This window comes from Bos taurus, chromosome 1, assembly GCF_002263795.3.
Source record: "Bos taurus isolate L1 Dominette 01449 registration number 42190680 breed Hereford chromosome 1, ARS-UCD2.0, whole genome shotgun sequence".
NCBI lineage: Eukaryota > Metazoa > Chordata > Mammalia > Artiodactyla > Bovidae > Bos > Bos taurus.
Window position 1 is genome coordinate 125,437,024 of NC_037328.1, and position 21,022 is coordinate 125,458,045.

General features: G+C 41.8%; 1 protein-coding gene across 2 annotated transcripts in view; it reads left to right on the plus strand.

Moving 5' to 3' along the window:
- SLC9A9 (solute carrier family 9 member A9) overlaps positions 1-21,022 on the plus strand; it is a 663,428-nt gene that overhangs the window by 393,866 nt on the left and 248,540 nt on the right. For both annotated transcript variants that reach the window (XM_059885432.1, NM_001076068.1), the window contains 2 exon segments: positions 4,556-4,669; positions 6,215-6,326. In XM_059885432.1, coding sequence (XP_059741415.1) covers positions 4,556-4,669; positions 6,215-6,326 — 226 coding nt within the window.

Genomic DNA, 21,022 nt, shown 5'->3' on the forward strand with positions numbered 1-21,022 from the left:
TATTGTGCACTTTATCTCTATTTTTATTATATCAGCTCCACCTTAGATCAACAGGCTTTAGATCCCAAAGGTTGGGGACCCCTGCAGTAGAACTTAATGTAGATTCTCCTTCTGAAACATGTCTTCAGGAGATTTTTGCATGTGAAATACAAAGTTGAATTTGCCCACACATTTTCATTAAGTGCCCCAAGAAGGAAGTTATTATGAAGTTAAAATTCAGAGGAATTTTGTTACATGATATAAATAGACAAAGGAGTGCTAATCAGTGCTACCGCCTTGCTTTGAAGGGTATCTTTTTTAAAATTCTAACAACCAGCTACAATTTAAAATGAGTCTATCAAATTGTCAAAGGTTTTTTTTTTTAATTGATAAAAATTAATTTTGGCAAGAATATGAGGAAAACACAGCCTCCACACCATTGTTAGAGATGAAAATTGGTATAATCTTTCTGATAGGCAGACTGGTAGTATGTTGAAAAAGTAAAATTAATGTCTGTCCTTTGACAGAAGTAGCCCATATCTGGATATTTCACCTAAGGAATAGTCACTCAGCTGAGGAGAGAGGTTTGTATAAAGATGCTTATTGCAGTTTTGTTTATAAGGAGAAAATCTGAAACAACCAAATATCTAATAATGGATAATAATGGACACAGTGAAATAAAATTTGATATGAAGATACAAAGAGATTGTGCTGCCATTAAAAACTGTTTAATAAATTCAAATTTATTGCCATGGAAAGAGGCTTATAAATATCATTGAGCTAATGAAAGTAAATTATATAAAAATACAGTTAGATTTATGTAGCATTTTGCATGATGATTGCCCTAATGGCTCAGTATAAAGAATCCTCCTGCCAATGCAGGAGACACGGGTTCAACTCCTGGGTCAGGAAGATCCCCTAGAGAAGGGAAGGACTACCCACTCCAGTATTCTTGCCTGAAGAATCCCACAGACAGAGGAGTCTGGCGGGCTACAGTCAATATGGTCACAAAAGAATCAGACACAACTGAGTGACTGAGCACACACACAGATAAGGATGATTGATAATTTCCTAAAACTAAAAAGATGAAGAATTGTGTGAAAGCAAGGCTAAAGAAAGAAAATATTTGGGAAATATCTTATTCTACTCTATTTTTTTAATTTTCATTTTTAACTGAAGGACAATAGCTTTACAGTGTTGTGTGAGTTTCTTCCATACAAGAGTGTGAATCACCTGTAAGTATATGTAATCCCCTCCTGCTGAAGCCTCCCCCCACCCCTTCCATGTACCCATCTAGGTCATCACAGAGCACTGAACTGAGCACCCTGTGTTACACAGCGGCTTCCCACTAGCTGTCGCTTTTACGCATGGTAGTGTATATCTCGGAGAAGGCAATGGCACCCCACTCCAGTACTCTTGCCTGGCAAATCCCATGGACGGAGGAGCCTGGTAGGCTCCATGGGATCCATGGGGTCGCTAAGAGTCGGACGCGACTGAGTGACTTCACTTTCACTTTTCACTTTCATGCATTGGAAAAGGAAATGGCAGCCCACTCCAGTGTTCTTGCCTGGAGAATCCCAGGGACGGGGGAGCCTCGTGGGCTGCCGTCTCTGGGGTCTCACAGAGTCAGTCGGACACGGTTGAAGCAACTTAGCAGCAGCAGCAGCAGTGTATATCTGTCAATACTTCTCCTTCAACGTGTCCCACCCTCTCCTTCTGCTGCTGTGTCTACAAGTCTCTTCTCTATGTCTATTCTGGTCCTGCAAGTAAGTTCATCAATACCGTTTTTTCTAGATTCCATATATATGTATTAATATATTACTTCAATATTTGTTTTTATTTCTTGTAGTTTAATTCAGCTTTCTTTTTAATTCTGAAAGTAATATGTTTGCAGTAAAAAATTAATACAAACGTCAAATGTCTGTAAAGTGAACAAGCTGTTTGTACATGTGTATGTTAATACACTTGATGGATTCATCCATATACAAACATATTTTTTGTTTCAACTTACTTTTTTTTTTATGTCTCACATTCAGAAGTCCTAACTCCAGCTAATAACAGCTGAATTCATCACACACATTCCTGAACCAAACACACTGGTCTGAAAATGGGTAAAGAAGTGGACCCCAGAGACAAAATGGGGTACGACCACTAAGAAGAGGCTGAATGGATCCTAGTCAGCAAATGTCCTCTCTAGAGTAAAATACACTTGGAATGGGGACCCAAGAAGGGAAGGACCTATACATTTAACCTTGATATGTGGTTATTAAAGCTATGACAAACCTAGACAGTGCATTAAAAAGTAGAGACATCACTTTGCCAACAAAGGTCCATATAGTCAAAGCTATGGTTTTTCCAGTAGTAATGTTTGGATGTGAGAGTAAGACCATAATGAAGGCTGAGCATCAAAGAACTGATGCTTTTGAATTGTCGTGCTAGAGATGACTCTTGAGAGTCCCTTGAACAGAAAGATATTAAACCAGTCAATCCTAAAAAACAACTCTGAATATTCATTGGAAGGACTGTTGCTGAAGTTGAAGCTCCAATACCTTGGTCACCTGATGCAAAGAGCCTACTCATTGGAAAAGACCCTGATGCTGGGAAAGATTGAAGGCAGGAGGAGAAGGTGGTGACAGAGGATGAGATGGTTGGATGGCATCACTAACTCAGTGGACATGAGTTTGAGCAAGCTCAGGGAGATAGTGAAGGACAGGGAATCCTGGTGTGCTGCAGTTCATGGGATCACAAAGAGTTGTACACAACTTAACAACTGAATAACAACAGCAATGTGATTATTAATGTCAAAAACTGAGTAGTCTCTCTGGACTGAATATCTTCCCCCGTCTTCCCCCCCAACAAATTCATTTGTTTAAGCCCTAATCCTCAATGTGATGGCACTTAGAGGTGGGCCTTTGGGAGGTAATTAGGTCATGAGGGTGGAGTGCTCATAAATGGGATTAGCACCTTCAGAAGGTGAAACAGTAGAAGGAAGTTCTCCCTTTCTCTCTGCCATGTGAGGACACAGCAAGTAGGTTGCTGTTTGCAAGCCATCAAGAGGGCCTTCATCAGAACCAAATTGCCCAGCACTTGGATCTTAGAATTTCCAGCCTCCAGAACTATGAGAAATGAATTTCTGTTGTTCAAGTCACCCAGTCCATATTATTTTGTTATAGCAGCCTGATGTGTTATGGCACATAGGCAGCAGCCAAATCTCACATTTTGAAAAAGTAAAGATATAATGAAATAGAAAAGCGTCCCCCATCTCCTGTATTTTCCCACATATTTTCACATTGTCTGTGGCTATTTGGGTTACAGTGTTTGTTTAGATGGGCTGGCCTAGAATGTAAAGTGAGTGCTCAGGATAATTGATGATCACTACCGCTGCAGAAAGACCAGCCTGTACCGAAAGAGCTGTGTCTTTTTAATCCATTCTTTCTATTACTGGTTTTAAATAATGTGTCTGACAAGATTCTGCTTTCTTTCTGTCAACTGTCAGTGAACAGGTATTGGGCATTATTTGTGGGGCTGTAAACACATTACATGAAAAAATAATGAGTCCTTAAAAAGTCAAGAGAAATGCCTCCAGAGACGTTTACCTCACATGGTGATTTATGTAGGTCTGGGAAGGAAGTTTCAGAAACTTCCAAAGGAAAAGTCTGGAACATAAACTAATGTCTCTTCCAAATCTGCCTTTGCTGTAGCCCCTGGACATATTTCCCTTTCACTTCTAACCTGGAAGTTGGAGAATGTTTCTCATGTTCAACTTAAATTGTTTAGTTAATGGTCTAAGAATAACTCTTGGGAGCATCCCTCAGCATAACATGTTATTACTCTATCCCTCTGACTGAATCTGATGTATCTATTGTGTTCTTGCTGAATAAACTGATCCCTGGGATTAATCATTTTCTTTTTACCAGCTAGAAATTGTAGACATTTAATGGATATGCCTACATCAGTCAATTTAATGAGTCTCATTGTCCAAAGTTTGAAATATACTGATCATTCTAATGTTGAAATATAGTTCACATTCATCCTTACCACAAGTTTCTAAGTTCTCCAAGTTTGTCTCTCCTGCCTGCCTGAGGAAAATAATTTAGCTAAAGCTTTTTTTTTTTTTTTTAATATAGTTCTTCCAGGGTCTGAGAACTCAAGTGCACCTTCTGGGTGATATACAGCAGGGGCTAAAACATTCTTGCATGGTTCACTACAGTGCACATTAACCAAATCACGTAGTGTCGGTTTCTGCTAAGAGGGACTGTTCTGTCATCTTGGTAGGAATTGTGCCACTGAGGATCATGTTGGTAAATCTCAGCCTGGGATATCACTGACAGCCTTGCAGTTGGAAAGGAGGCTGAGATGCTGACATGGATGTGGCATCTGTCCCTGGGCAGAAAGGCAGGGTAGTCAGCTGGCCTGGCCAGGATGGGCAGGTCCCCTGTTCCTCTCCAGAGGCTGAGCCTAGGGATGGCCTTCCCCATACAGGAGGACCATCTAGTCACCAAACACAGCACAGGAAATTAAATGGACTCAAAGCTGAAGCATAATTCATGGCTTTTGTTCTCTGTTTTGTTTCCAGTTGTTTGAATTTATGAACTTCTTGGCTGAGAACGTCATCTTCTGTTACATGGGCCTGGCACTGTTCACGTTCCAGAATCATATCTTCAATGCTCTTTTCATACTTGGCGCCTTTGTATCCTTTGAAATACAGAACACAAGGAGAAGAAAACAAACTACTTAACTTTAGGGATTATTCTTTTAAACTGTTCATTTTCCTCAGATTTACTGCAAAGTTCAAATTCAAAACATGTAAGTAATTTGAGTTAGAGGAGAAAAGCATCCTAAGAAATATTGGGGCCTTTATTAAATGTCTGTGGTTCAAGATATAAAGTTTGGAAATTGCTGAGGAAAATAAAGGGAAAAAAACTGAAAGAGGAAGACATTTTTTGAATATTCAAAATATGTTTAAAATATGAATCATTTACATAAAAATTATGTCAATCCATTTTTTATGTTTAATCTGTGTTAGAACGTATCAGAAGACAGCCAGGCCTTAGAATATTAGAAATACTTTCACTGAAAGATGGTAAAATCTTTTTTCCAGTGAAGACTTTGTAAAAAGGATAGACAGAGTAAAGATCAAGTCAAATTACCATGATGGATGTGCTTTCACTATCTTAAGAATTGTGCACATGTAAGTTTAATAAGACAGCCTCTTTCCTGTAAGTAAAAGAACAGGTAAAGTCTAGACCTCACTTTTAATGCAGGGGGCTTTTCTTGCTCTAGGTCTGGGGTCTAAGCATTCCCAGAGGGAATGGATGTCTATCAGAAAAGATACTGAGCCACTGTGGATGTTCCCAGGGATAGTCAGCAGCTGTTATCCTTGTTCCTAGTTGGAAAATGGACAGATGCCCTCTGGGATCACAGGTAGATGATCCTAACAGCCAAGAGAGCCAACTCCTCTCCGGAAGCCCTGGTCCAACTAGGCACCAGCCCTGGCCTCTTGTTCCCTTTTCACTGAGCGGAGAAGTGAATTTTCAAATTCCATCCAAATCTTAGAAGGACACTCCCTCTTTCATTTGAGGACAAACTAGCACAGACAATCAGGGAAGATGTCCAAGATGTCAAAAGGGGAGAGATGACTACCACCAGTATTTTCATAGATTTTTTAACCTGTATAGCTTGGATTTTAGTGAAATGCCTCTTAAAGCAGAAGTTGTTTTATACATTTAGACAGGCAATTCCTCTCGAAATTAAATTCACTAAAAGAAAAAAAAATAAGTGAAGCTTGCTAGATTTAGAGAGTATAAACTGATGGAAAGTAAGATGATAATCGTGAGCCAAAGCACATTTATCCTTTCTCAAGTGCTGCTTGAGAGGATAATGGCACAGCCTCGGAACAGTCTCTGCCTCACATTTTGCAGCAGAATTGAGCGTAGAGTCAGTTATCAGCCACATAAATGTGATGAGAAAATTTACGGTGATTGAAATGGTATTGGGTTAACAATTTTAAACCAAGTATATGTTCAAAGAAGAGAGTCCTCTATTATTTCTGGAAAGGAACTGACATTGAAAGATGAATTTTGGAAGCAGTTTGGACATACATGTATCTACATGTTTATTCCTATTTTCTGGGTCATAATATAGAGAAGCTTAAGGACATAATATTTAAAGCCCAAGGACTATCACACTTATGACAGCAACATTTTCCTCAATGTTTCCCTGCGCTTATCCACAGGTAGCAATTTTTGTAGCCAGAGCCTGCAACATATATCCCCTCTCCTTCCTCCTGAATCTAGGCCGGAAACACAAGATCCCCTGGAACTTTCAACACATGATGATGTTTTCAGGTATGTGAATTTTGTTGTGTGTTCGTGCAACTTTTCTCTCATATTTTTTCCTTGGACTTGGGAAACCGTGTACACTGTACATTATACTTAGAGACTTTTTGGGGAAGCATAACTTCTCTTTACCCCATTGTACCTACTTTCATGCTGCTATCCATACAGTCTGTGCACCAGTGGCATTTCTTTCCAGAAATAAAATGAAATTAAAGAGAATCTGGTTAAGATAGCCACGCGTTTCAATATCTGCCCCCAAACTGGCCAGAATCTAGCCTAGAATAGCCACTGAACTTTTCCCTGGCCTGTGCTCAGTTACTCAGTTGTGTCTGACTCTCTGGGACCACATGGACCACAGCACACCAGGCTCCTCCGTCCATGGGGATTCTCCAGGGAAGAATACTGGAGTAGGTTGCCATGCCCTCCCCCAGGGAATCTTCCCAACCCAAGAATTGAACCCAGCTCCCCTCATTGCAGTCGGATCCCTTAACTGAGCCACCAAGGAAGCCCTTTCCTGACCTATTTCAGATCAATTTTCAGTTGGAGGAATTTGCATAATTGTTTCACAAAATGCAGACCTACAGATAAATAGTGTGTAAGTGGTGCCGTTTCTGTCCAATGTTATGGCTCCTTCTCCTTAGAAGCCTTGCTGCTTCCCTATGCACAGCTCCAGGGAGTTTTCATGGTTAATACAGAAGCAAATCACATCCAAGTATGATCAGTTATTAGTTGAGAAAAGCGTTAATAGCAATCCACCAAATACCAAGAGCTGTCCTACACACAGGTGGATGAAACCAGCGAAATCTCTACTCTCAAACCATACCTGAAGGCCCCTTTTTCCCAAAGAAAACAAACAAAATGAACTTGCTGACCCTGATCTGCTCTGGGGACTGTGCTTCTTTATGTTCAATTAATTTTCCTACCATCAGCCTTTTCTTATTTGAAGACTTTTCCCCTTACATGTCTTCTATGTACTTGTACACTTATATTACAGTCAGAGGCAGTTCACTGATAGGTACATGAGAGTAAAACAAAGCTTCACAACAGAGCAAACAAAATGTGGGTTATACAGGAGGATATGGAAAAAGTGAGAAAAACTATCATTTACTGAATATCTGCTATTTGCTTCTCATTATAAATCAATCCTAGTGAAGTGAAAGTTACAGTCGCTCAGTTGTGTCCAACTTTTTGCAACCTCATGGACTATACAGTCCATGGAATTCTCCAGGCCAGAATACCAGAGTGGGTAGCCTTTACCTTCTGCAGGGCATTTTCCCAACCCAGGGATTGAACCCAGGTCTTACGCATTGCAGGCAGATTCTTTACCAGCTGAACCACAAGGGAAGCCCAAATTAATCCTATGAAGCAAATATCAATCCATTTTCTAGATGGAAAAAATGAGGTTCAGAATCTCAAAAAAGGTTAAGTAACTTGGCTGAGGATGAAATCATTCCTAAGCCAAGGTCTGTGGAACTTCACCTCAAAACCCAACAAATCCACATTTTTAGAAGTAGGAATAAGGGCTTCCCCTGTGGCTTGGCGGTAAAGAATCTGCTTGCAATTCAGGAGACACAGGTTCAATCCGTGGGTCAGGAAGATCTAGAAAAGGAAGTGGCAACTCGCTCCACTATTCTTGCCTGGAAAATCCCATGGACAGAGGAGCTTGGTGGGCTACGGTCCATGGGGTTACAAAGAGTCAAACACAACTTAGTGAATGAACAACAATAGCAACTAGGAATAAAAGGCTTGTTTTACCTTCACTTCCCTCCTAGCCTGTTCCACACAGTAAAGGGTGGCAGCTTCCAGGTTGACAATGAGTCATTTAATCAAGTGCAGGCAAATGGAGATCCAGAGTTTTAAAATGTCCTCCTGTAGGCCTCTGACAGTGCTTCCCTATATTTCCAGATATGCCGGTGTGGCGTGCCCGAGACAGAGAGTCATACAGAGTGTATTGTACCAATCAGTTCAGTTCAGTTCATTTCAGTCACTCAGTCGTGTCCAACTCTTTGGGACCCCATGAATCGCAGCACGCCAGGCCTCCCTGTCCTGTTGTACCGATAGGTGATCTTTAATTTAAAGCAGTGATGAACTTTGGTAATGATTAACTCTTTTTTTTTTAATTTTATTTTATTTTTAAACTTTACAAATTGTATTAGTTTTGCCAAATATCAAAATGAATCCGCCACAGGTATACATGTGTTTCCCATCCTGAACCCTCCTCCCTCCTCCCTCCCCATACCATCCCTCTGGGTCGTCCCAGTGCACTAGCCCCAAGCATCCAGTATCGTACATTGAACCTGGACTGGCAACTCGTTTCATACATGATATTTTACATGTTTCAATGCCATTCTCCCAAATCTCCCCACCCTCTCCCTCTGCAACAGAGTCCATAAGACTGTTCTATACATCTGTGTCTCTTTTGCTGTCTCATACACAGGGTTATTGTTACCATCTTTCTAAATTCCATATATATGTGTTAGTATACTGTATTGGTGTTTTTCTTTCTGGCTTACTTCACTCTGTATAATAGGCTCCAGTTTCATCCACCTCATTAGAACTGATTCAAATGTATTCTTTTTAATGGCTGAGTAATACTCCATTGTGTATATGTACCACAGCTTTCTTATCCATTCATCTGCTGATGGACATCTAGGTTGCTTCCATGTCCTGGCTATTATAAACAGTGCTGCGATGAACATTGGGGTACATGTGTCTCTTTCCCTTCTGGTTTCCTCAATGTGTATGCCCAGCAGTGGGATTGCTGGGTCATAAGGCAGTTCTATTTCCAGTTTTTTAAGGAATCTCCACACTGTTCTCCATAGTGGCTGTACTAGTTTGCATTCCCACCAACAGTGTAAGAGGGTTCCCTTTTCTCCACACCCTCTCCAGCATTTATTGCTTGTAGACTTTTGGATCGCAGCCATTCTGACTGGTGTGAAATGGTACCTCATAGTGGATTTGATTTGCATTTCTCTGATAATGAGTGATGTTGAGCATCTTTTCATGTGTTTGTTAGCCATCTGTATGTCTTCTTTGGAGAAATTTCTATTTAGTTCTTTGGCCCATTTTTTGATTGGGTCATTTATTTTTCTGGAGTTGAGCTGCAGGAGTTGCTTGTATATTTTTGAGATTAGTTGTTTGTCAGTTGCTTCATTTGCTATTATCTTCTCCCATTCTGAAGGCTGCCTTTTCACCTTGCTAATAGTTTCCTTTGATGTGCAGAAGCTTTTAAGTTTAATTAGGTCCCATTTGTTTATTTTTGCTTTTATGTCCAATATTCTGGGAGGTGGGTCATAGAGGATCCTGCTGTGATGTATGTCAGAGAGTGTTTTGCCTATGTTCTCCTCTAGGAGTTTTATAGTTTCTGGTCTTACGTTGAGATCTTTAATCCATTTTGAGTTTATTTTTGTGTATGGTGTTAGAAAGTGTTCTAGTTCCAGAAAATTGCAGAGGAAGGTAAACTTCCAAACTCATTCTATGAGGCCACCATCACCCTAATACCAAAACCTGACAAAGATCCCACAAAAAGAGCAAACCACAGGCCAATATCACTGATGAACATAAATGCAAAAATCCTTAACAAAATTCTAGCAATCAGAATCCAACAACACATTAAAAAGATCATACACCATGACCAAGTGGGCTTTATCCCAGGGATGCAAGGATTCTTCAATATCCGCAAATCAATCAATGTAATACACCACATTAACAAATTGAAAAATAAAAACCATATGATTATCTCAATAGATGCAGAGAAAGCCTTTGACAAAATTCAACATCCATTTATGATAAAAACTCTCCAGAAAGCAGGAATAGAAGGAACATACCTCAACATAATAAAAGCTATATATGACAAACCCACAGCAAACATTATCCTCAATGGTGAAAAATTGAAAGCATTCCCTCTAAAGTCAGGAACAAGACAAGGGTGCCCACTTTCACCATTACTATTCAACATAGTTTTGGAAGTTTTGGCCACAGCAATCAGAGCAGAAAAAGAAATAAAAGGAATCCAAACTGGAAAAGAAGAAGTAAAACCCTCACTATTTGCAGATGACATGATCCTCTACATAGAAAACCCTAAAGACTCCACCAGAAAATTACTAGAACTAATCAATGATTATAGTAAAGTTGCAGGATATAAAATCAACACACAGAAATCCCTTGCATTCCTATACACTAATAATGAGAAAACAGAAAGAGAAATTAAGGAAACAATTCCATTCACCATTGCAACGGAAAGAATAAAATACTTAGGAATATATCTACCTAGAGAAACTAAAGATCTATACATAGAAAACTATAAATCACTGGTAAAAGAAATCAAAGAGGACACTAATAGATGGAGAAATATACCATGTTCATGGATTGGAAGAATCACTATAGTGAAAATGAGTATACTACCCAAAGCAATTTATAGATTCAATGCAATCCCTATCAAGCTACCAACAGTATTCTTCACAGAGCTAGAACAAATAATTTCACAATTTGTATGGAAATACAAAAAACCTCGAATAGCCAAAGCGATCTTGAGAAAGAAGAATGGAACTGGAGGAATCAACCTACCTGACTTCAGGCTCTACTACAAAGCCACAGTTATCAAGACAGTATGGTACTGGCACAAAGACAGAAATATAGATCAGTGGAACAAAATAGAAAGCCCAGAGATAAATCCACGCACATATGGACACCTTATCTTTGACAAAGGAGGCAAGAATATACAATGGATTAAAGACAATCTCTTTAACAAGTGGTGCTGGGAAATCTGGTCAACCACTTGTAAGAGAATGAAACTTAGAACATTTTCTAACACCATACACAACAATGATTAACTCTTATAATGGGACAGCAAAACGCAGATTGGATCACATAAAGAAGTTGGCACTGGGGTGCATTTTTGTAAAGCATTTCTAGGAGTTGGGAAGCACTGTTCCTTTTTTGCCATCAAAATATCAGTAGCTTCACTCTGGAGAATTGTGGTTTATTTTTAAAACTGGGATATTATATTTTAAACAATGCTTTATTTTACAAAGAAGATTTTGAGAAAAGTACAAGGTTTAAATAGCTATCTTGGGATGTGAAATGTCTGCCCAAATAACCTCGTGGCTTGCTGGTTTTCTGGATTTGGCATCTTTTGTGTTTGCTTAGCTGTCAAATTGGAGCTGCATTAAAATCTGAGGCCAGCAATATAGTATGTACAGCCAGGGGATGTGAGGAAGCCCAGAACTTGGTGATACCCTTGTGATATTCTAAGGTGGGGAGTCAGCGAACTAGGGCCTTTAAACCAAATCTAGCCCCATGAATTTTGTAAGTAAAGTTGGAACATAGCTCTACCTCTCTTTATATAATACTGCCTGTGCTGCTTTATGCTGTGCATGCTGTGCAAAGTCACTTCAGTCATGTTGGACTCTGCAACCCCATGGTCTGTAGTCCACCAGACTCCTCTGTCCATGGGACTCTCCAGGCAAGAATACTGGAGTGGGTTGCCATGCCCTCCTCCAGGGAATCGTCCTGACCCAGAGATCCAACCCACATCTTGTATGTCTCCTGCATTGGCAGGCAGGTCCTTTACCACTAGCACCACCAGGGAAGCCCCATCTTTATGCTACAAGGGCAAAATTGAATGTTGCAGTAGAAACTATATGATTTACAAAACCTAAAACATCTACTACCTGGCCTTTGTTCTAAAACACCTTCATCCTCTAGAAGGAAAACTACAACTCCATCACATTAATGGGATTGGAGTTAATAGTTTAATTAGGAGAATATCCATCTGCCAGGTCCTATTATTAAGAACATTGACTTTTCTGCTATAAAGCTATCTTCTTAGCTTTAAAATGAGGAAATTGCTAGGTTACATGGTTATGTAATTGAATCATAGATGGTCAACTCTAAAATCACTCTGTACCTTTCTAACACCTTTTGTGGGTATGTTTTGAGACTCATCTCCAGGGCAAGATAGGCTAGGCATTATTGGTCTCTTTCTGTGGATTAAAAAAGAGAAGGAAAGAAACGCATGGAGAACTTTGGAGTATCTTGCTCACAACCTGGCAACTAGTTAAGAGATGAAATTGAGACTTAAACCTGGGCCTCTGGACTTTGAATTTCGATCCTTCTCATCTGCCTTGACAGGACTTCAGATTTACCCTCCAGGTCATGAGAACAGAAGTTAAATCAAAGCCGTGCCCTTTCTAGAACAGGCAAACTCCAGCATCCAGTTCACAGTAAGCCACCCATGTGAGCGACACCCTTCCCCTAGCCATAGGCTCAGTTCTATGTTTTACCCACTGATCCCCATCAGAATGTAGGAAGGATCAAGGGAGTTCACCATGTGGAGGGCGATAGTTTTCTTCAAAAGAGAATGCTCCAGACTAGGCTTTGATTTTCTGCATGAATCCTGATATTCCATACCTCATATTCCACACCTCACTCAGGACCTAAAGTTTTCAATGTATTTGCTGGGAAATAAAGAATTTAAAAGATAAACTTAAGGTAATGTAAGCCAGAGGAGGAAGTGAAAAAGCAGATCTTTTTCTGGGTATGTGGACACCACAGCTGCTGAGATCAGAAAAAAATGACTGACCCCCTTAAAGAATATTTGCATTATAATGTAGTTTAATGTTCTTAATTATGTCCAGAGGGGTTTTGATCATCCTGTGAGAAGGAAACTTTAAAGCTCTCTGGTGGGACCTAGTTGTCCTTGCCTCACTGAGAAATGAAGATGGAGCCTCTCTTTACACAGCTCAAAGCATTTTTCAGAGTCCTTCAGATCAGATCAGTTGCTCAGTCATGTCTGACTCTTTGCGACCCCATGAATCACAGCACGCCAGGCCTCCCTGTCCATCACCAACTCCCGGAGTTCACTCAGACTCACGTCCATCGAGTCAGTGATGCCATCCAGCCATCTCATCCTCTGTCATCCCCTTCTCCTCCTGCCCCCAATGCCTCTCAGCATCAGAGTCTTTTCCAATGAGTCAACTCTTTGCATGAGGTGGCCAAAGTACTGGAGTTTCAGCTTTACCATCATTCCTTCCAAAGAAATCCCAGGGCTGATCTCCTTCAGAATGGACTGGTTGGATCTCCTTGCAGTCCAAGGGACTCTCAAGAGTCTTCTCCAACACCACAGTTCAAAAGCATCAATTCTTCGGTGTTCAGCCTTTTTCACAGTCCAACTCTCACATCCATACATGAACACAGGAAAAACCATAGCCTTGACTAAACGAACCTTTGTTGGCAAAGTAATGTCTCTGCTTTTGAATATGCTATCTAGGTTGGTCATAACCTTCTTTCCAAGGAGTAAGTGTCTTTTAATTTCATGGTTGCAGTCACCATCTGTAGTGATTTTGGAGCCCAGAAAAATAAAGTCTGACACTGTTTCCACTGTTTCCCCATCTATTTCCCATGAAGTGGTGGGACCGGATGCCATGATCTTCGTTTTCTGAATGTTGAGCTTTAAGCCAACTTTTTCACTCTCCACTTTCACTTTCATCAAGAGGCTTTTGAGTTCCTCTTCACTTTCTGCCATAAGGGTGGTGTCATCTGCATATCTGAGGTTATTGATATTTCTCCCGGCAATCTTGATTCCAGCTTGTGTTTCTTCCAGTCCAGCATTTCTCATGATGTACTCTGTATATAAGTTAAATAAACAGGGTGACAACATACAGCCTTGATGAACTCCTTTTCCTATTTGGAACCAGTCTGTTGTTCCATGTCCAGTTCTAACTGTTGCTTCCTGACCTGCATACAAATTTCTCAAGAGGCAGATCAGGTGGTCTGGTATTCCCATCTCTTTCAGAATTTTCCACAATTTATTGTGATCCACACAGTCAAAGGCTTTGGCATAGTCAATAAAGCAGAAATAGATGTTTTTCTGGAACTCTCTTGCTTTTTCCATGATCCAGCAGATGTTGGCAATTTGATCTGGTTCCTCTGCCTTTTCTAAAACCAGCTTGAACATCAGGAAGTTCACGGTTCACATATTGCTGAAGCCTGGCTTGGAGAATTTTGAGCATTACTTTACTAGCGTGTGAGATGAGTACAATTGTGCGGTTTGAGCATTCTTTGACATTGCCTTTCTTTGGGATTGGAATGAAAACTGACCTTTTCCAGTCCTGTGGCCACTGCTGAGTTTTCCAAATTGGCTGGCATATTGAGTGCAGCACTTTCACAGCATCATCTTTCAGGATTTGAAATAGCTCCACTGGAATTCCATCACCTCCACTAGCTTTGTTCGTAGTGATGCTTTCTAAGGCCCACTTGACTTCACATTCCAGGATGTCTGGCTCTAGGTGAGTGATCACACCATTGTGATTATCTTGGTCGTGAAGATCTTTTTTGTACAGTTCTTCTGTGTATTCTTGCCATCTCTTCTTAATATCTTCTGCTTCTGTTAGGTCCATACCATTTCTGTCCTTTATCGAGCTCATCTTTGCATGAAATGTTCCTTTGGTATCTCTGATTTTCTTGAAGAGATCCCTAGTCTTTCCCATTCTGTTGTTTTCCTCTATAAGAAAGTAAATGACAATGACCCTCTATCTAAAATGGGTGAAAGTGAAGTTGCTCAGTCGTGTCGACTGTTTGCCACCCCGTGGACCATAGTCTACAAGGCTCCTCCATCCACGGGATTCTCCAGGCAAGAATACTGGAGTGGGTTGCCATTTCTTTCTCCAGGGGATCTCCCTGACCCAGGGAGTGTGAATTTATTTACACAGCCCCTCTGTCATCACCCAGCTACTCATTCCACAGACAGTTCCTTACAGGCTCCCTTAGGTAAGTGTTTGGATGAACTGAGACCAAGCTGAGAACCCTGCCCTTAAGGTGGCTTGCAGTTTCAGAGAGAGAACTTGGCTTTGGGCCAAGGTTCACTAAGCCCTTGCAGCACAGATGGTTCAAAGGCCAATCAAATAAGAGCCAGAATTTCTGTCTTAGTCAATTATACCTGCTATGTGACAAAGCGTTTTCCTCCATCATCTTTACTTTCCTCTTGTACATGACTTTTTGGCACTGGGCAGGAAGAGGGCTGGTGATGCTTTAGAAGTAAAAGTGGATTCACTTGTAAAGTTAAAGGAGCTTCAGTTTGAAGCTCCCCAGGTCACTGTTCCAAGACCCTGGGATGAGCCCTACCAGTGTGTTCTGATGGTATATAAAATCTGTTAAAGATATTTCTGTCTCATTTTTCTTAAAAAGAGTCCCAAATATATAAGTCTCAGGCCCCATAAACCTGAATCAGCTCCTATCTCCATTCTGGAGGCACCTGAAGATGAGAGTTTGCAGGGGGATCCCGGGCTCATTACTTACCTCCTGGTGGGGAGGGCCAGCACACAGGGCCTGCAGTGAGCACTGAAGTATGGGTTGGAGCTTCGTAGATGGTGGGGGTTCAGCAATGTTCTGGGGGATCCTCACATTGTTCCTGGATGATGACTGTACTGCCACTCCACCACCCCCTGCCCTCTCCCCTCAATCTTCCACCTTTGGCTTTTAGAGCCAGTTAAAGTAAGCAAAGCCACTGTCAGGACCCAGGCTGAATTTCTCACCTAGCACAGGCCCTTTGCTAAGTCGCTTCAGTCGTGTCCAACTCTTTGCGACCCCATGGGCTGTAGCCCACCAGGCTCCTCTGTCCATGGGATTCTCTAGGCAAAAATACTGGAGTTTTCCAGGAAAACTCCAGTATGGCTTGCCATTTCCTCCTCCAGGGGATCTTCCTGACCCAGGGATTGAACTCGTGTCTCTCATGTCTCCTGTACCACTGAGCCACCTGGGAAGCCCAGCCCCTACCCGGTTTATTTTGTATAGACTCGGAGTCCGCACATGCGCAGCCTTGGAACCTAAAAATGAGGAATGGTCTCAAGGTCAGGAGGAGTGTGGTCTCTTGCTTGCTCAGTCTTGAGAAGATTTTAATAATGCAAATTCTGGGTTTTTTGGTAGCTAGGTTGCAGCTCAGAGTCAGTTGGGGAAGTTTACCCTGAGACATTTTAAGACCTTCTTTAAATTCAAGGCCAGGAGTCCGTCTCTGCTCTGTTGTATCCTGTGACACCCAGCACAAAGGGCTTAAGAGGACTGCTCAGCATCCTGCCCCCCTCCCCGAAACTGTCCCTTTGGCGCTCAGCACAGCCCCAGTTAATGCTTAGAGTGGGCAGCCCCACCCAGCACTCAATTCATTTGAAACCGAAGAGGCAGGCCTCTGTGGTTTAAATTAAAGGAGGAGATGTGCTTTGCACAAATTAGCTTTCCTATTGATATGGTGCATATTACAAAGATCAGGCCTCTTGTTTTAATTCAAATTCGTGTGCTGCAATTTTTATTTAATTTAAAACTAAATAAGAGCCAAGAATTGCTAGAAGGCGGGGAAATACCAAGCCCAATTGAGCCCTGGCAGCCTTCCTGAAACCAATGTAACCACCAGGAACTGTAGACTAGTGGGTTGTGGAGGCTCGTGCAGAGCTGCTCTTCCGAACTGGACAGAAGGGAGGCCCAGAGTCACCTGGGCAGGTTGAAGGAGCCCAGCAGTGTGTCAGAAGACATGATTTGCCAATTTATCCATTTCTGTTGCACTTTGAAGAGACTCTGTAACCCTGAAGTGTCCTATCCCATGAACTCAGAAGGGTTTTAACCTGGAAAATGTGATCGCAGTATATGGATATAACATAAAACCTCATCCATGAGTTTACATAACCATAAAGACAGCAGCCCCAGGTGTGGCCCGGCTTTGCTGCTAATGTTGTTTGTTGCTCATTTGCTTGCCCACCAGCACTCATTAGCATCCAAATAGCTGTTGGCACTAAAGAACTAAGGGGAAGTCATGGAAGAAAAACTTTAAATTAAGAAAAATTTCCCATCAGCATTTATCGTCCCCCCTTACTATTGAAAAGACTGCCATTACTATTCAAGTTTTGGAAAACACTGTGCTCAGTATAGAACCCCAGTGTTCTATAGAACAGCTTAAGAACTCTGCCCACGTGTAGGTGAGCATTTTTCTCTGTCTTTTTGGTGAGCTACTGATCAGGCTGTGGTCAGAGCCAGTCTGAGACTTTGACCCCAAAATGGCATTCCCTTGTTGACATTCAGTTACAGGAAGGAAAAACACATAAAGTGAAGAGACTAGGTTATTGTTTCAGCAGTACCTAGTAATAGGACTCTCTGCTGCTGCTGCTAAGTCACTTCAGTTGTGTCCGACTCTGTGTGACCCCATAGATGGCAGCCCACCAGGCTCCCCCGTCCCTGGGATTCTCCAGGCAAGAATACTGGAGTGGATTGCCATTTCCTTCTCCAATGCATGAAAGTGAAAAGTGAAAGTGAAGTCGCTCAGTCATGTCTGACTCTTAGAGACCCCATGGACTGCAGCCCACCAGGCTCCTCCATCCATGGGATTTTCCAGGCAAGAGTACTGGAGTGGGGTGCCATTGCCTTCTCCAATAGGACTCTCTATGACCACCTAAATAAATGGAACCATATTAAACCATCAGACTGTCCCACACAATTACCAGCCACCATGTAAAAGGAGTACTTCCAGGCTTTCTTGATCCTTTGAACCCAAAGCTGTGGTCCTGGGACCGGCAGCTATGACATCACTTGGGATCTCTTTAGAAATGCTGATTCCAAGTCTGCCTTCTGATAAGATCCCCAGGAAATTTCTGTGCGTGTGAAAGTCTGTGAAGCGCATCCCAGAACATAATCACAGTGCATGGTTTCTGTTCTGAACCTCTCTCTTCAATCCATTCCCCTCACCTTATTCACTTTTGCTTTAGACCCTTCTGTGATGCCAGTTTTGCTTCTTTTTTTCCATTTGCCAGTCTTATCAGCAGAGCAATATTTACCCAGTTACCGAATTTCCTCCAGTTCCTCAAGCATGTCGAGATCTTTCCCACCTCCACTCCCCGAACCTCAACCCCTGCCATTTACTAAGGTTCTTGGTCTGCCCTGACCCCTTTCCACACCCACCACCTTTACTCTTTTACTCAGTAATTGGTTTTATCCTTTGCATCTTGGCTTAGACATCACTTCCTGTAGGAAAACTCTTGCTGCTGTTGTTCAGTCACTGTCAAGTCCGACTCTTTGCAACCCCATGGACTATAGCACGCTGGGCATCCCTGTCTTTCACCACTATCTCCCAGAGCTTGCTCAAACTCATGTCCATTGAGTCGGTGATGCCATCCAACCACCTCATCCTCTGTTGTCCCCTTTTCCTCCTGCCTTCAATCTTTCCCAGCATCAGGGTCTTTTCAAATGAGTCAGCTCTTTGCATCAGGTGGCCAAAGTATTGGAGTTTCAGCTTCAGCATCAGTCCTTCCAATGATTATTCAAGATTGATTTCCCTTAGGATTGACAGGTTTGATCTTCTTACAGTCCAAGGGACACTCGAGTCTTTTCCAATTCCACAGTTCAAAAGCATCACTTCTTTTATACTCAGCCTTTTTCATGGTCCAACTCTCACATCCATACATGATTACTAGAAAAATCATAGCTTTGACTAGATGGACCTTTGTTGGCAAAGTGATGTCTCTGCTTTTTAATGTGCTGTCTAGGTTTGTCACAGCTTTTCTTCCAAGGAGCAAGTGTCATTTCATGGCTTCAGTCACCATCTGCAGTGATTTTGGAGCCCAAGAAAATAAAGCCTCTCACTGTTTCCATTGTTTCCCCATCTATTTGCCATGAAGTGATGGGACCAGATGCCACGATCTTAATTTTTTTGAGTGCTGAATTTTTTAAGCCAGCTCTTTCACTCTCCTCTTTTACCTTTATCAAGAGGCTCTTTAGATCCTCTTTGCTTTCTGCCATAAGGATGGTGTCATCTGCATATCTGAGGTTGTTGATATTTCTCCTGGAAATCTTGATTCCAGCTTGTGCTTCATCCAGCCTGGCATTTTGCATGATGTACTCTGCATATAAGTTAAATAAGCATGGTGACAATATACAGCCTTGACATACTCCTTTCCCAGTTGTCTGGGTTGATGTCCCTCACCTCTGTTTCTGTAATACCCAACACTTCTCCTCTCCTAGTACCCATCTCATTCTACTATGATTTTTGGTTCACCCGACTCTATGCTCCTCTAGACAGGGAGCTTTGTGAGGCTAAATGCTTATTTATTGGGTTCACTCTGTACACTCAGCACCCAGCCCACTACTTGAACCTGAGTAGCCTTCTACAAATAAGTGACAGATAAATAGTCAGATGAATGAACAATTTAAAACAGTGTCTCAGTCAGTCAGTCAGTTCAGCCACTCAGTCGTGTCCGACTCATTGTGTCCCTGCACTGCAGCACGTCAGGCTTCCCTGGCCATCACCAACTCCCAGAGTTTACTCAAACTCATGTCCAAAGAGTCAGTGATACCATCGAACCATCTCATCTTCTGTCATCCCCTTCTCCTCCCACCTTCAATCTTTCCAAGAATCAGGGTTTTTTTCCAATGAGTCATTTCTTAGCAGCAGGTAGCCAAAGTTTTGGAGTTTCAGCTTCAGCATCAGTCCTTCCATTGACTATTCAGGACTAATTTCCTTTAGGATGGATCGGTTGGATCTCCTTGCAGTGTCTACACAACAGTGTCTACACAACTTAAATGGTATACTTCACTAAAATGCCACTTAAGGACTCTCCATTCCTGTTCTATCAGCCTGGGAACTTCAGAATCCAAAATCGCCCCATATGCAGCTCTCAGACCAGGCTTGCCCAATTCTACAGGTGCAAGCCAAGCAACAATACACTTAAGGAAAGAGATCCACAAATAAAACCTTTTGGTTTTGAAATGGAAGTATTTTTCACCTAGAAAAATACTGAGTCTTCCTAACAGTAGACATTGTTAACACTTCCTTGTAAGTAAGTAGTGCTCTGATATGAGACTGTTTTTCAAATCTTCACTTGCTTTGTGTTGGGGGATGTTTTTGGTTTCCAATTAAAAACTTTAGATCTCATTTAAAACCCTAAGATTTTTATATGAGCCAAGTGATTTGAATCAAGAATCAGGCTTAGCTTCAGCTTAGGAAAAAAAAAACAAGATTTCTGTAAACGTATATGCAAGGGTTGTCTGACAATCTGAGGCTTCTCTAAGCAAGAGGACTCTGTTTTTGTTGTTTTTTGAAGGGGAGGGGAGGTGCACTGCAAAGCACACAGGATCTTAGTTCCCCACCCAGGAATCAAACCAGGCCCGGACAGTGAAAGCATGGAGTGCTAAGCACCAGACTTCCTGGGAATTTCCAGCAGGACTTTTTCTGTTCTTGTCTCTTCCTTTTTCATTCTCTCAGAGAAAGACAACCTGGATGACATCATCACAGCATCAAGCATTCCTTGCCAAGGCTTCCTCTTCAAAGCCTCCTCCCCCAGAGTCCAGTGTCCTCTCCTGTTCCCGAGATACATCTCCTTCCAGCTCCTGGTGTATCTCGTGCAATTAATTAGGGCACTATCTCTTCCTTACCACTACAAGACCACTAACCAGCTCACAGGGCACAAGCTCAGGATATTTGTTTTCTCCACTAGAGAAGATGAACCACATCAAGTCCCCAGCTCTCACTGAAGCCTGGGGCGGGCATGAGTGGGCAAGTGGGCAAGTGGAGAAGGTCTTCTGAGGTCTTCAAATAGGAAGGAATGAGGAATGAGTCATGAAAATGTTCTAACCAGTGTATCATGCAGTCACAGAAAAAGTCATCGTAAATAATGAATAGTCACATGCCACAGTGCTATGACAAAGTAGACAAACGCATAGGCCCATATGAA